We start from the raw sequence: 14696 nt of genomic DNA on the forward strand, positions 1-14696 counted from the left end.
CACCCGTTGTTATAAATACCGAACGGGGAGAGAGGCGGAGGCCTCGTCTTCGTAGATCCCGCGCGATAGAGGAATCGAAAGCATTCGGAAGAACGATTTCATTCGCTAACGGTGATGAAGGGAGACAATGACATGGTGTTCATGGCGGCAGAGGTGACAGTGGAGAAGAAATCCAGGTTTCGGAGGATATGCGTGTTCTGCGGGAGTCAGTGCGGGAAGAAGACTAGCTACCAGGAGGCCGCCATCGAGCTCGGCAAGGAACTGGTAAATATTGCCTCAAGAAAGTTGTTTCCTTTACCGAAGCAAGACGTTCTTTCCGCTTGTTTTTGTCTGTCTTGTTCTTTATTCCTTCGGTTCTAAATGGCTTGGAGGTTACTACAGGGGATTTGTTCCTTGTTCGCTTCGGTCTTAAACATTACGTAGACGAGATATGAAATCATTCATTCAGATTGTTTAGAGTACGAAAACTACTGCATTCTTTGTTTTTCTGGATTCTCTTAGTTTTCAGATATATTCCCATCGATATCTGTTCCTCGCATAATGATTTGCGATGGATCTTCTTCTGCGGGTGTATTGTGTATTGATCAAAAGTCATAATTTTTTGCTTCAAAATTCTACTTTTTCCACCCTTTTGTATTCGGTTTCGTTGAAGAATTAGACAAGGGTTTGATGGAGTTGTAAGAGGACAGGGTGTGCTCGTGCGGTGGGAGGATTCCGGGGTTTTGGCATGAGGGATTGCTAGCTGTAGTCCGGTTGTCCGGTGATCAGCCTTCTTGCGTGATCTCTGCCAACCAAACGAAACAAATACTCTGTTTTTTAAATGGGATGAAATGGATGCTATCAATGCGATTATGTGAGATAGAAACGTGATGCCTCGATGCCATGACTCATTCCTTGTTCCCCACATTAATCCACTCCGCTTCCGTGGGGTTTCCATTCCGTTGCTTTGCCACTGGGTTTCATATTAATCGATTCGTCCTTGGCTGTTTGGGACGTGGTGTTTGATGTTTGCATTTGCATGTTGCCGTGCAGGTGAACAGTGGAATCGATCTGGTGTACGGAGGAGGGAGCATTGGGTTGATGGGCCTCGTTTCTCACGCAGTTCATGATGGGGGACGCCATGTCTTGGGGTCGGTCTCTCTCTCATCTGTCATATTCTATGATTTCACGTTGTTTGGTTTTGGGTTATACTGCTGCGCGAGTTTCTTGGTCTCTCCTCTTTTTCTATTGCCTTTATGTAGTGTGGGCATTTTAATAGCTGCAATCAACTCGTTGTTCTTCACTGTTACGCAACAAGTAGTGGTGGTTTTCCTGACCTTACTTGATGTAGAATGGTATTGTCTTTGTTTCTGTCAGCAAAGAATTGTTTTTCTCTTCCTCCATGACGAGAGTAGTGTATATTCTTTTTTTCATATCCGGTCTCTTTCTCTCACAACTTATCAAACTAGTTCTATGTCTACCTCTCTAGTGATTCCAGATGATATTATTTGTCTTTACTCTAAAAGGATTACATTTTTGGTTAGCTCATGTGAATTTCATTTTTCTTCTCAGGGTTATTCCGAAATCCTTGATGCAGAAGGAGGTGGGTTTGGATAAATTACTCTTCTTTTAACAATGTATTGTTTGCCATTTAGTTTGCAAGCTTGTTTGATTGAAATTGATGTATATTTTGGTGAACTACTAATCATTTTGCAGCACTTTGGGTGTCGGTTACCTCTTCTGACTTGAAGTCACAATTCTCTATTTTAATGATAGATTGTACGATATTCTTTTTCCTTGTAGAACTGTTTCTGAATGATATTAACTCCTCCATTCTTCTTCTAAAACAAAGAAATTTTCTCCTCTGTGTTCGGTTCAAGTTTTTTTTTTTGAGGTAATATTTTGGATTTTCAATATATTAATGCATGATTCTTCATAGATAACTTTGGATTTCACTTTCAAGTATTGCTGGAAATCCTATACCTTTAGGACTTGCTAGTAATATAATTTGATGTATATGAAAACTGCATACTTGCATTTTCTTTAGCAGAGTAAAATTGCTATTGCATACACTTTGGCAATCACCTTAATATATCCTTGGTGTATTGTCAGATTCAGACTAGAATTCTATTCTCTCAGTTTCCCAGATGCATGCCCGTGATGCAGATGTGGCTTATACATGTATGCCTTTTTATATGCAGCTTACTGGTGGAACAGTTGGAGAAGTTAGAGCTGTATCAGACATGCATGAAAGGAAAGCTGAGATGGCTCGCCAGGCAGATGCCTTCATTGCTTTGCCTGGTATAATTTCTATCACTGAACGATACCTTGTATGCTTTCATGTCAGCCACTTCAATCTTTTATCATCTCCTAATATCAATCACAAATCAGGTGGATATGGGACACTCGAGGAACTACTTGAGGTCATTACATGGGCTCAGCTTGGAATCCACAAGAAGCCGGTACAGTAAAAAAAAGATGCTTCTCATTTTCTTAGTAAAGGAATAGGTAACTAGATTTAAATATAATGCTTCTCATTATAATATAATTCTGTTGGAACAATCATTATCATCCTGTGCCTGCTGAAAAGTGTTTTTATAGCATTGACCATGTTTCCGGTAGCCATTGGCCTCAAGAGTTTAACTATGTGCATGCATACCATGCCCTCCATTATTTAGGAACTTCAGATATTAGAATGATGCATGTGTCTCTTGCTTTGGTTACAAACTGCAGCTAGGGAGCTTTTTGTTTGCTTCTTCTCTACACGACATGTACTTAAATCTTAAAACGAGGAACATACTAGTGGAACCCATGTGTCAACAGTCAAAAGGTTTCTGTTCATTGTGACACCAAACATGTAATGTTCTTCCAATCTAAGCAGATTTTTGGGGAACTAATCATTCTAATACTTCAGATACTGCATTGAGCTACGTATTTGTTTTAACATTTCCTATTGAACGTGCCATCACATGTATTTGGAATAAATTATTGCAACTTTATCTAAAAAAATTATGATTATTAACTCATCAGGTTGGACTGCTGAATGTTGATGGCTTTTACAATTCATTGTTATCATTCATTGATATGGCTGTCGAGGAAGGGTTCATATCACAAGCTGCTCGCCACATCATTATATCTGCCCATTCAGCCAAGGAGCTGATGAGGAAACTTGAGGTAAAGAAAGAAACCTGCAATGACAAAAACCAACTTTCTGATTCACACATGCCATGTTTTTTAATTTATCTTAGCCCAAATAAGTGATCGATTATTTATTCTTTATCCAACAATCATACTCTTTGCTGGTTTTCTTTTCATTGAGCAAATTTTGGGTTGTAGCAAATCATCCATTGCTCGGATTTGCTTCCTTTTCTTTTTCTTCTTAATCGATTTAAAGCTCGTTGTTGTTTGGATTTTGTAGGAATATGTACCTGAGTACGAATCGACGGTGGTATGGGATACCGAACAGAAGGCACTGAGCTTTGTGCCGGAACTGGAGTCCAGTATTGCATCCTAATCTCCCTTCGGCGCCGGCCGCTTGGCTTTCCTCCCTTGGTCACTAACCATACTCTTCAAAGAGAAGTTTAGAACAGAGTTCAACAACGTCAGAGTAAATAGTGTCCTCAACATTTCGTTCTCAAGTTAAATGACAGTCTCTCTGTAGTCTTTGTATTTAAATGGCACGATTCACACGTACAGAATGAATTCATAGATTATATATTCCTCTCGAGTGTCTTGATTTTGCTATGTCAAACTAAGTGAAGATAAATTTATCCGATGAACCTTAAGATCGACAAGAAATCGATGTTAAACCTCTTCACAGTGATGCATTTGTTGTCACGATTGCTCGATGTTCATGTCTTTATTGTGGATTGATTCCTGTCCTCTTTAGATTTTGTGGTGTTGATCCCAGATGGCATTGCCGAAGCCAACCTAATCCCTTCCTCTCTTCCTCTCTGTCATGTGATAGTACTGCGAACTCTGAATTATCATGAACGAACCTTATTTATCGTATTATCATGAATTTAGTTGATTTTTTCTTATATCGTGTAGCGCACATATAATATCCATTCGTAAAATATCAATATCCTTGAAACCTTATACAGTTATAGACATGTAAGGAAAAGAAACATGATAGTGAACAAGCAAACACGTAATTGTCGTCAAAGCATAAATTCAAGATCCTATAAATAAAAATATTTTATAAATATCATAAAATATAAAAATAGATTTCATAAGTTTTGAATGATTGGAGAAAAGATCTAGGATAATTCGTCATGCACAAAATTCCAATATATAAGTGCTCATATGATATTACTGTAGAACTAAGTAAGGTCAAATGAAGGATATTACCTCAGAACTCTATCCAGTCTTGTGCTATCAGAGATTCCAAAGCATCGAGATGATTGACATTTTATACCACATAATTTGAATTATAATTTTACCTCCGTACAATGACTATATATGGGAGCCACAAATATAAGCTAAAAACATTCACAAATCTAAAATAGGGTTGTCAATTTTACTATAGATCTCTTACATGCTGCTAAGGCATAAATAAACCCAAAAAGTATGAAGATTAGATCAAATTCCACCACAGGCTAAGGGGAAAATAATCTAAACTCGAATTGTTTTGATTCGATAACTAAATGGTACTAGCGATATGGCATCACCGAGTTAACTTGGTGCGGTACGAATTAGAGTGAGTGGAGTTGCGATGGTGTTCGTCAAGCAGACGATAGTGTTTGCCAATCTGAACGATGCTCCAAACTGGGCTTTAGTGGTGTTTGCGGAGCTGAGTTGGGTGCGAGTGTCGTGCGTGATTCCACACTCCACTTTTCATATTTCCCTTGGTGTGGATTGTCTTTCCCACATCAATCTCGTCTTGAATTCGACATGTCTTTTAGGACATGTCTTTTAGGACCCATAATTTTATCGGTCCGTTTAGGGGCGAGATTATTTCTGGTTCAAAAATGATAGGACCATTATGGATGTTCCGAAATAAAGCAGAATTAGGACTATTTTGCCAGCTAACAACTCATTAATGACTACGATCAACCATTCCATTCATGATCCATCCTGAGCCTCGGAAGGAATATCTAATGTTTGCTTGCTAGTGGACGTACGTGACAAAAATGATTGCTTGATAAGAGCATAATCATCCTTTTACATACGTTGATAAGTATGCTTCGTACCAAAAACACCACACGTAAAATAATAAAATTGTTAAGGGCATAATCATCCTTCTATGGATTTTCGGAACTCTTCTCTTCTTAAAATCGTCTTGCACTCTACTTTCACTTGGGCATTAGAGAAATCAAGTCAAAAAAAAAAGATAAGCTTAGCTACTCGAGGGGGTCTCAATAGTTCAAAAACAGCTTCCCACCTTGACAAATTGCACTCGATAACTCTTTAACTGCATCTCAACAACTCTTATTGGTTAAAAATCTGGCTCTATCTCAACATACATCCCAACTAATGATTATTCTTTTAATGCTAAATTAAAGGATAGAATTTGAACCAAAATCTTACGATAAATTATCAAAATCTTTATCATCTTAATTAGTTAAGATCTTCAAAATATATTAGTTGATGTTCCCAACCGTCAACTTTAAAATATATCGATTGATGTTTCGAACTTTTGACCTAGAAGCTCAGACCAAATAAAATCCATAACATGTTTAGAGGCGACTGTCCTTGAAAATAACAATGATTCATATAATGACCCACAATAAAAAAAAAATGTAGCAGTGGTCTTTAAAAGTACCACTAATACGGCCACGAGAGCGTAGTGCACTACAGCCCATGCCAGAGACGAGCATGAACGTGAAGGACACAAGATTTCGGGATTTGGATTTGGAAGATATACCACCAGATTGCAGACAAAATGGTAAACTATTATAGGATAGATTCATCTTAAAGCATCACACTTGTGCTTGAACATGGGCAAGAGTAACTAAAATATTTAGACCTTTATATGCCCAATGCACAGCACACCTTCAAAAACAAGCACTACTTTTCTGGCAGTAGCATCAACATGTATGTTTTCAGCCAGAAAATTATGAGGTACTAAAGTTATTTATTTGCTGATCAGTTCAAATATCTACCTAAACCCAGATGGTGCTGCTTGTGGACCAGCTCCAGCTGCCCTTCTCATGGCTTTCGATTGTGCTAGCATCTCATCGTAGTTCTGGACAAAATATTAATATGAGAAATCCAATCTGAGGAAACAAAACTGAGGCATTTTATATGAGCAGATGAAACTTCTAAAGTCTTAACCCGTTTCTCAAATGCCGCATCTCGCGAGTCAATGATCTTGTCTGCGATTCCATAGGCAATAGCATCTTGCGCCTGGAAATATTTTGGTCGCTGGATGTCCTTTGAAATCTCTTCCTTTGGTTTACCAATTCCTTTAGCTAACAGCTCTATGTAATAGTCGGTGTTGGCATCAAGCTCTTTTGCCTGAAAGAAGTAAATGACATGAAGATTGCGAAGATACATGATAGACTGACGTATATATGGGCCGTGCTCAAGAGAATCACCTTGATCCACATGTCAATAGCCGCACCACTAGATTTGTTCACCTTTGGAAGATACAATTTGGCTGCAAAGTAGCGACATCATTAAAGTTGTGATATGCAAATACACAACTACAGGAGAGTGGACATTTACATACTGGAGGCATTTGGCTGCAGAGCCCGATAGCCCTTGGCACCCAGAGATAAAAGCATTGCAGCCTGACCATATGCCATGCCACAGTTTACTGTATAGACTTTGGATTTGCAGTACTGTTGACAAAAAAAAAAAAAACCGAGATGCAGGTCAGATATACAGTATGTTGTGGAGATAAAACAGCACTGAGCATCAGTTACTCATCTTCAGATATTTTTTGTTTATGGTATATATATGGAAATTAAAAACATTGGAAACAAGAAGTAGAAATAAATTACACAAAAAAATGCTCCTAGGAGATTAGTTTAGTTCTCAGATGTGGGCAAATTGTCTCTCTCCAAAAAAGCTTCCACTTTATCCAAATATTGACTCAGTCTTAATCATAATTCTTTAACCTGAATTAGGCTGCATCACTATAAAATTCATACTTCCAAATCAAGTTGGTTCGCACTAGTCAAAGGATATCAGATAACTGAAACACTAGACTTTATAGTCACCATGAAAGTGCATCAAAAACAATAAATCAGCACAAAGGATCACTTTTATAATTATAAAGACATACAAGGCAAATATATCTGGCAGTGATTTATCAGATATATGAAGATATAAAGATTTCTCAACTTTGGTAAACTAAAAAAGTAAACATGCCTGAAAAAGGAGGTCAGAAGTAGCAACTATTTTTCAACAGTATAACTTATATCAATGTTCCTCAAGCCAACTGATCCTCAGAGATTCGAATTGGTTTACTTACAGCCATCATATCAGCAATTGCATAAGCCTCAGTTTCGGATGCAACAGTCTCCTTATTCTCATTCTGGAAGTTATACAATAGAAATGAGTATGTACACAGATTACTGAACTTCTAGTTGTTTTAGCAGAATATAATATATGATTGACATCTTCTCCAGAGGATATAAAATAACTGATTGTTTATAGAAACTCTTACTTGAGTCCCAGGTGAATTGATGTATAGGTATATAGGTTTGGAGGGGTTATCATAATCTAACCACATCAGCTGAGCAACAAGAAGCTCGGTGACAGCAGGAACTATCTGTTTAATATATAGAAAAAGACATGATCACACATCTGCATAAGACCGAAAGACGATGAATATCAAGCGCATGAATTTGCAAGCTACATTGTCCAAACACATGATGTCTTACTGGCATTCCAAGGTATACAATTCGAGCATCCAAGAGCAAAGAAGGCAAATCTGGAGGAGCAGATCTTGGCCTTCCATATCCTCGAGCACCACCACGATACATACTTACACTCATACTGTACTTTGATGGGCCATCATTAATGCCTGTTAAGCTATACATCCCTCCATTATCAAGGTAATTTCTTGCAGAAGAAATGCTTTCCTGTAATTACATCCGATAACACATGGGACTCATCTCCATTTTAGTTCTTTGAACGAAAAAAACTTGAAAACAAGGTATTAGTCTCTCAGCTACCTCTGTAACTTTTTCTGCTTGCCGCCTCACGGGGTTATCTTCAGTCATGAACATGTCCATTTGTGAAGCAGTAAGGCCATATAGGTGCTTAGGAATGTTCTTATAATTGTCCATCACTGTCAACCATCAAAGAAGGGAGGATTTTAATCTAAAACACAGTACAAAAAGTGTACATTTTACTAAACATAAACAATTTGTTTGCTGAAAGAATGTAAATGGGAAACACCACTACCAAATCTAAATTAAATGAAGAAATATAGATCGAACCATTTAAGTTGATTCTGCATGAAAAAGTAGAGGTTGACCAAATATTGAACAAGTCAATGTGAACGGGAAATACCACTCCCAAATCTAAATTAAATGATGCAAAAGAAATGGAACAGTTTAAGTTGATTATGCACAAAAAATTAGAGGATGACCAAATATTGAACAAGTCAGAAATCAACCACTCTCACACTGCACAGAATGAACCTTCACAAGCATATAAATGACCTTGATGTTTCCTGGAGGAAAGATGAATACTAAAAGATGGCCGACTCTCTCAATGTTTTCAGTATAGGCATTTTGGTTACAAAAATCTTACTTTAGCATGAGAAAGCTCCATCAAAGAAATAGTTTGATATCATCTGTAGAGCCACTGTGATCCTCCGAAGTCATTTAGCTCCCAATCTAGACACCTCATCTTCAAAACCACATCATATTTCACCCTTATACCAACACCCATATGAAAGAAAAATGAAATAAGCTTCCTAGCATGTCCAATTTGAGAACACAAAATCGATAACTATTGTAATTAAGTGTTTCAAACACAGATTTTCCCATTTCAAAACTGTGAATTATCTCTCTCTCTCTCTCTCTCTCAAAACTGTGAATTATATTGTTGTGATAGGGAAAAAGCTCGATGAAGTAACCAGGCGTTTTGAATGACTGGCGTTTATGGTGTTTATCTTCCTTACAACCTCACAGGAATAAAATGACATTAGAAAGTCTGAACTCATCAAGAAAGACTTGTGAGGAGTAAAAGTATGTGAATAAATGCAAAATAAACCTACAAAAGTTAACAGATTTGACCAAGTTAAGAGGTTCACATCTTCATAGTAATAACAAGAACAAACGAACATGAAATCAACGGAAAAGACGCAAGCACTGAATCTAATTATCACGAAAATAAAACAAAATAAATAATTTCCGATACGGGGCACGAGGCGCTTACATCCCTTCTTGAGGTTTTCCTCCCGAAATTGTTTGGGTATGTGCTCATAGCTGCCAGAAGACCGTGACTCGCATCTCCAGGCCGCCTTCTTCCTCGAAGCTGTGGCGAGAGAATGAGGGGACCTCGCCGATAGCTTGAAGGGGGCTAAAAATGAGCTCTTGGGGACACCAGATCGAAGACCTAGTTCACGAGAGGCTCCTCTTCCGGGTGCGAGGGAGACATCGTCAAATGGAGAAGAGATGGAGAGAGGTCGCAGCGCGACCGCCATGGATTAGACTTCCGAAGAGAAACCGATGTAGTAATCCTCCTGTGGCGAGCGGCGGATCGAGCCCTAGCAGATGGCGTGTTACTATTTTTCTTGTGCCTTCGCTCGTTCTCTCGATCTCTTTCATCCTTTAGATGAGGTTATATGAAAAAATAACTGCATGCGTACCCACTAGTACACCATCCCTCGTGTCACATGGGTCTGATGCAGGGCTCCGCATTTTCTACCCATCACACCAAAGGTGGCCGTTCGTGGAAACTCGTTCAGTAGTATTTCCAAACGAGGGGCCACGTCGTGTTTTATTCTTCACAGAAAAAAGAAGAGATTCAAAGGAAGGAAAAATAAAATAAAAGAAGAGATTTTTTTTATAAATAGTTATTTTGTAAAAATAATATTTTTTTTTATTTAGGTGTTTTTATCTTAAAAAATCGCACTCAAATGAGCCCTCTAATTAGTTTTTACTCTAGGATATATTTTTTTTATCAATTTGATGAAAATATCTTTCAACTCTCCACTAGTCGTTGATTGTTGCTGCGTTCCTCGTCATCGCCCTCAACCATTGTTGTTGCCTTGACAGTCGTTGCCTCTGTTACTGTCACTATCCTAGCTCCTACCGTGAGTAGTGTCGTCTGTTGCCTCCTTTTCCTCTTGCTCTTCGTTCTCCCTTCTCCCTTCTCCTCCTCTCTTGTTGCTTGCTCTCCCCTGTTGCCTGTATGCAATGCCACCCATGGGTAACCTTGTGCCCTCCTTTATCGTCTGTGCAATGTGGGTAAAACCGAAGCAAACACACAAAGGCACCAATAACATAAATATTAAATAGATGACCCTCGTGGTTGACAAGAATGAGATCAAATGGCTCCTTGTCTTCAATCACGAGGAAGAGAGAGTGATAGAAGATGGTGTGGGCAACGAGCTCCTGAACCGTGTTTTGGCCCTATATGAACCACCTGCAGATCGACGTGACACCATACGTCGCTCGAGAACCTTCGAAAACATCATCTCGTCAGAGAGGTTGTTTCGTCCCCAGAGTCAACGGTCATGCCGGACCAGGGCCCGACCAATTCCCGCACGTAGGTATAAATACCCCCGACCTGATCTAGGAACGGGAGAGGTAGAAAAATTAATTGATCACTCGACTAACTTGCTCGTCGGAGGGGCCTCGTCGGGATCAGGCCATTTTTGTAGGAAAACGCAACCACTCACGAAGGCGAGCTACCAACCACTCGGGAATCGCCATCTAGTACACGAAGGAGAGTAGCCAACCGGCTCGGATCCTGACCAACACCAACCAGCACCCCTTCCCGAGGTCGCGGTCACCTCACGAAGATGAGCTGCCAACCACCCTAGAGAAGGAGAGACGCAGTTTGGTATACACGACGCCCGGATCGGCACACCAAGGAATGCTGATCAACACCCCGTCGCGAGGGCCCAGTCGACCTCAGCATCCAGCTCGGCCAACAGAAGACTCCCGACATTGACCCGTGGACCAGGTCGTGCTGACTCATCAACCACGACATATTTGTTCACTAACATTTTGGCGCTAGAAGGACGGTCATGTCGTAGGAGCATCCCACAGGAGCTCTCCTCGAGGAAGAACCATCGGTCGGTCACCCTTTTGTCGGGCTCGGAGATCAGCCCCTTCCCGTCCTTCGAGATGGGGGGATCCCGATCGCGACGCCAGATCGCTGCTGGCGCCCGTTCAATGACTCGGGGTTACCACCTCCCAAACTTATCGCGGGATCCTCGGCCGTGTCGCCCGAGGCGTTCCTCAGCCTGACCAACCAAGTACAAGCGATGGCAGGGATGATGTAGATGCTTGTCCCGCTCATTCTCCAAATCGTGCAGCTATCAGCTCCCTCGACTCACCCGACCCGGCAAAGGTCGAGCAGGGAGCAGGTCGGGACAGCAGAAGCCTGAGACCAAATGACGGACCTGAGAGGTCCGCCCGAGCAGAGCATACCTGCACCCTGTCAAGTCACACTACCCCACTTCGAGAATAACACCGTATCATCCGACTTGGCGGACAACTCGCTTAGGGCCCAATTGTCCCGGGTCAACCAACGTTTGGATGCGTTCCAGCATGAGTTTCGAAAATCGTGGGGTGAGTCTAGCGAAGGCGGCTCGGGCGGGTCCCCTTTCACTCAGGAAGTACAGGACAAGCCGGTACCTCTCAGCTTCAGGCTGCCGACATTGGAGACATACGACAGTAGCTCCAATCCCACGGAGCACGTCTCCACATTCTAGGCTCAGATGGCCCTCTATGACACCTCCGATGCATTAATGTGCCGAGCATTTCTGACCACTCTAAGGGGATCGACACGAGCATGGTTCAGCCGGCTATGCCAATCCTCGGTCTCGTCCTTCGACCAACTCGTTGGGAAGTTTGAGCAGAACTTCCTCGCCAGCGCACGACCTAGGTCTTCCATGGCCACCCTGCTCGTGTTATCCCAGCACGAAGAAGAGTCGCTTTCTCAGTTTGTGGCATGCTTCACCACTAAGATCCGGGGATTCCCGGACGCTCACCCTTCTCTTATCATGCAAGCGTTTCTGATGGGCTTGAAGCCTTCAAGGTTCTTCTAGTCACTGATCGAGAGGTCGCCAGCAACCATCCTCGAGATGCTCAAGTGCGCCAACCAGTACGTTGCCGCCAAAGCTCTGGTGGCGGGAAAGTGCATGAACAACAAGATGCTAAGGGCGAAGCAATCCCGGGGAACAACTTCAGTAGCCCCGGTGCAACCCCGCCAAAGGCCCGACTGACAAGAGCTATTACTCCCGAGGTCTTCGCCTCCCCCTCTGAGCACGTTCCACTGGGATTATGGCCACGGTATGGAAGATTGTCATGACCTCCAGAATCGAAGCAAGGACTTCATCCGAAAAGGTCACCTCGAGCGCTATCTCGAGAAACCCTAATAATCAACTCCACATCCCAGGGGACCCATCGAAAGACGCCGACCTAGCACTTGCCCGAGCCTCTCCAGATCGATTCCCGACCCGCGGCTCGCCATCCCAACTCTTGCCCGAGCCTCTCCAGATCGGTTCCCAACCTGCAGCCCATAGGCCCAACTCTTCCCCGAGCCTCTTCAGATCGGTTCCCAACCTACGGCTCGTTGGCCCAGCTCTTGCCCGAACCTCTCCAAATCGGTTCCCGACCTATAGCCCGTAAGCCTAGCTCTTGTCCGAGCCTCTCTAGATCGGTTCTTGACCTACAGCCTGCAAGCCTAGCTCTTGCCCGAGCCTCTCCAGATCAGTTCCTGACCTACAGCCCGCATGCCTAGCTCTTGCCCGAGCCTCTCTAGATCGGTTCTCGACCTGTGGCCCGCAGGCCCAGCTCTTGTCCGAGCCTCTCTAGATTGGTTCCCAACCTACAGCCCGCAGGCCCAGCTCCTACTTGGGTCACTCCAGATCGCTCCCGATTGACGACCCATCGGTAACTCAATTCAGAGTCGAGCTCACAACTCGATCCCCAGACTCAATTCGGAGCCGAGCTCACAACTCGGTCCCTAAATTCAATTTGGAGCCGAGCTCACAACTCGATCCCTAGACTAGATACAAAGCCGAAGCTACCCACTCGGCCAAATCCAGCGTCCGAGCCACGCACCTCGGCCATCCAACACCCAAGTGGCATCTCGACCAAATCCAACGTCCGAGCCACGCACATCGGCCATCCAACGCTCGAGTTGTATCTCGACCAAATCTAGCGTCCGAGCCACGCACATCGGCCATCCAACGCTCGAGTCGCATCTCGACCAAATCCAACACCCGAGCCACGCATCTCGGCCAAATCCAACACCTGCGTCGCATCTCGGCCAATCCAACACCCGCGTCACATCTTGGCCAATCCAATGCCCGAGTCGCATCTCAACCAAATCCAGCTTCGAGCCACACCTCGCGGCCAATCTTATGCCCGAGCCACATCTCGGTCAATCCAGCGACCAACACTAATTAGCACCCCTTCCCGAGGCTGCGACCATCTCACGAAGACGAGCTGCCAACCACCCCAGAGAAGGAGAGACACAGCTTGGCATACACAGCTCTCAGATTGGCACACCAATGAACGCTGATCAATACCTCGTCGCGAGGGCCCGATCAACCTCGAAATCTAGCTTAGTCAACAGAAGACTCCCCACATTGACTCGTGGACCAGACCATACTGACTCATCAGCCACGATATATTTGTTTACTAATAATAATTTTACCAAGAGAGGGGACAATGTTGTCGCCCCACAAGCAACACTACACAAAGGTAATAGAAAATGACAAATAAAAAGGGAGAAGTGGGAACGATGAAGGACATAAGATATTTTCATCGAATTAATTAAAAAGATCGTTTCAAATAAAAATCAATTAAATGGTGCCCTTCAGTAAAAACTTAATAAGGAGATTTTTTTAGATAAAATATTTTTAATTATATTTAAAAAAAAATATTTTTATGAAAATAATTATTTTGATACCTATGTGGAAAATAATTATTCTTTTTTTATATAAAATAGATAAATTATTTTTAAAACATTTTTTATGTTCGAGTTCAATCAATTTAAATCGAATAAGGATGCCTTTTAATTTAATTTGAGATAGCTATGTGTAGAAAAATTCTTTAAATCAATTTTGGGACAGATTTATCAGTTAATTAAGTTTGATAGGATAATAATAGGTATCATATTCACTATAGATGATTTTAAATTATTTAGTAATTAGTGGATTATTATCTTAACTATTAAACGGTACCAAGGAAAATTAAAGCATTAATAAAAATAGAAAAATAAGACTATTTCCTCCTCTAATCTTTCAACCGGTATAGACTTGCACAAGTAACAAGCAAATTTTTAACCTTTATAGAAATATGTGTATTTGACTTAAATTTAAAGAAAAAATACATAAATCATTTGAAGTTAGAGAGATAGTTAAGCAAATTTATTTTTCATAGAGGGATTTTTTTTCACATATGGAGCTAAATAGTTATTGGGATGATATCGAGTTGAATAATTCTTATAATATCTCAATTAGTTTTATATTGAAAATGGATTAAGATTAAGATTAATCTATAAAAATTTGATGAATATATTATTATTAATTTTAATTTAAATATTTTGATCAATTATTTAGGTTGAATGAA

The 14696-nt window shown here is 41.4% G+C and overlaps 2 protein-coding genes across 2 annotated transcripts; one reads left to right on the top strand and one right to left on the bottom strand.

The window, feature by feature from the left end:
• LOC135604983 (cytokinin riboside 5'-monophosphate phosphoribohydrolase LOG7-like) lies at positions 1 to 3530 on the top strand. The gene is made up of 7 exons (XM_065094642.1): positions 1 to 264; positions 1033 to 1130; positions 1552 to 1582; positions 2181 to 2280; positions 2371 to 2441; positions 3010 to 3153; positions 3398 to 3530. The coding sequence occupies exons 1-7, from the start codon at positions 115 to 117 to the stop codon at positions 3491 to 3493; spliced, it is 690 nt and encodes a 229-aa protein (XP_064950714.1). The 5' UTR covers positions 1 to 114; the 3' UTR covers positions 3494 to 3530.
• A 2322-nt stretch (positions 3531 to 5852) lies between these two features.
• On the bottom strand, positions 5853 to 9693 carry LOC135605575 (ATP-dependent Clp protease proteolytic subunit-related protein 1, chloroplastic-like). Its single transcript, XM_065095829.1, has 9 exons — positions 9319 to 9693; positions 8106 to 8221; positions 7812 to 8012; positions 7595 to 7699; positions 7400 to 7462; positions 6653 to 6764; positions 6519 to 6580; positions 6256 to 6438; positions 5853 to 6166 (listed from the first exon to the last, which is right to left on the bottom strand). Exons 1-9 carry the CDS (start codon positions 9584 to 9586, stop codon positions 6080 to 6082), a joined length of 1197 nt encoding a protein of 398 aa, XP_064951901.1. The 5' UTR covers positions 9587 to 9693; the 3' UTR covers positions 5853 to 6079.
• Positions 9694 to 14696: the final 5003 nt, after the last annotated feature.

Source organism: Musa acuminata, chromosome BXJ2-2, assembly GCF_036884655.1.
Source record: "Musa acuminata AAA Group cultivar baxijiao chromosome BXJ2-2, Cavendish_Baxijiao_AAA, whole genome shotgun sequence".
Classification (NCBI taxonomy): Eukaryota; Viridiplantae; Streptophyta; class Magnoliopsida; order Zingiberales; family Musaceae; genus Musa; species Musa acuminata.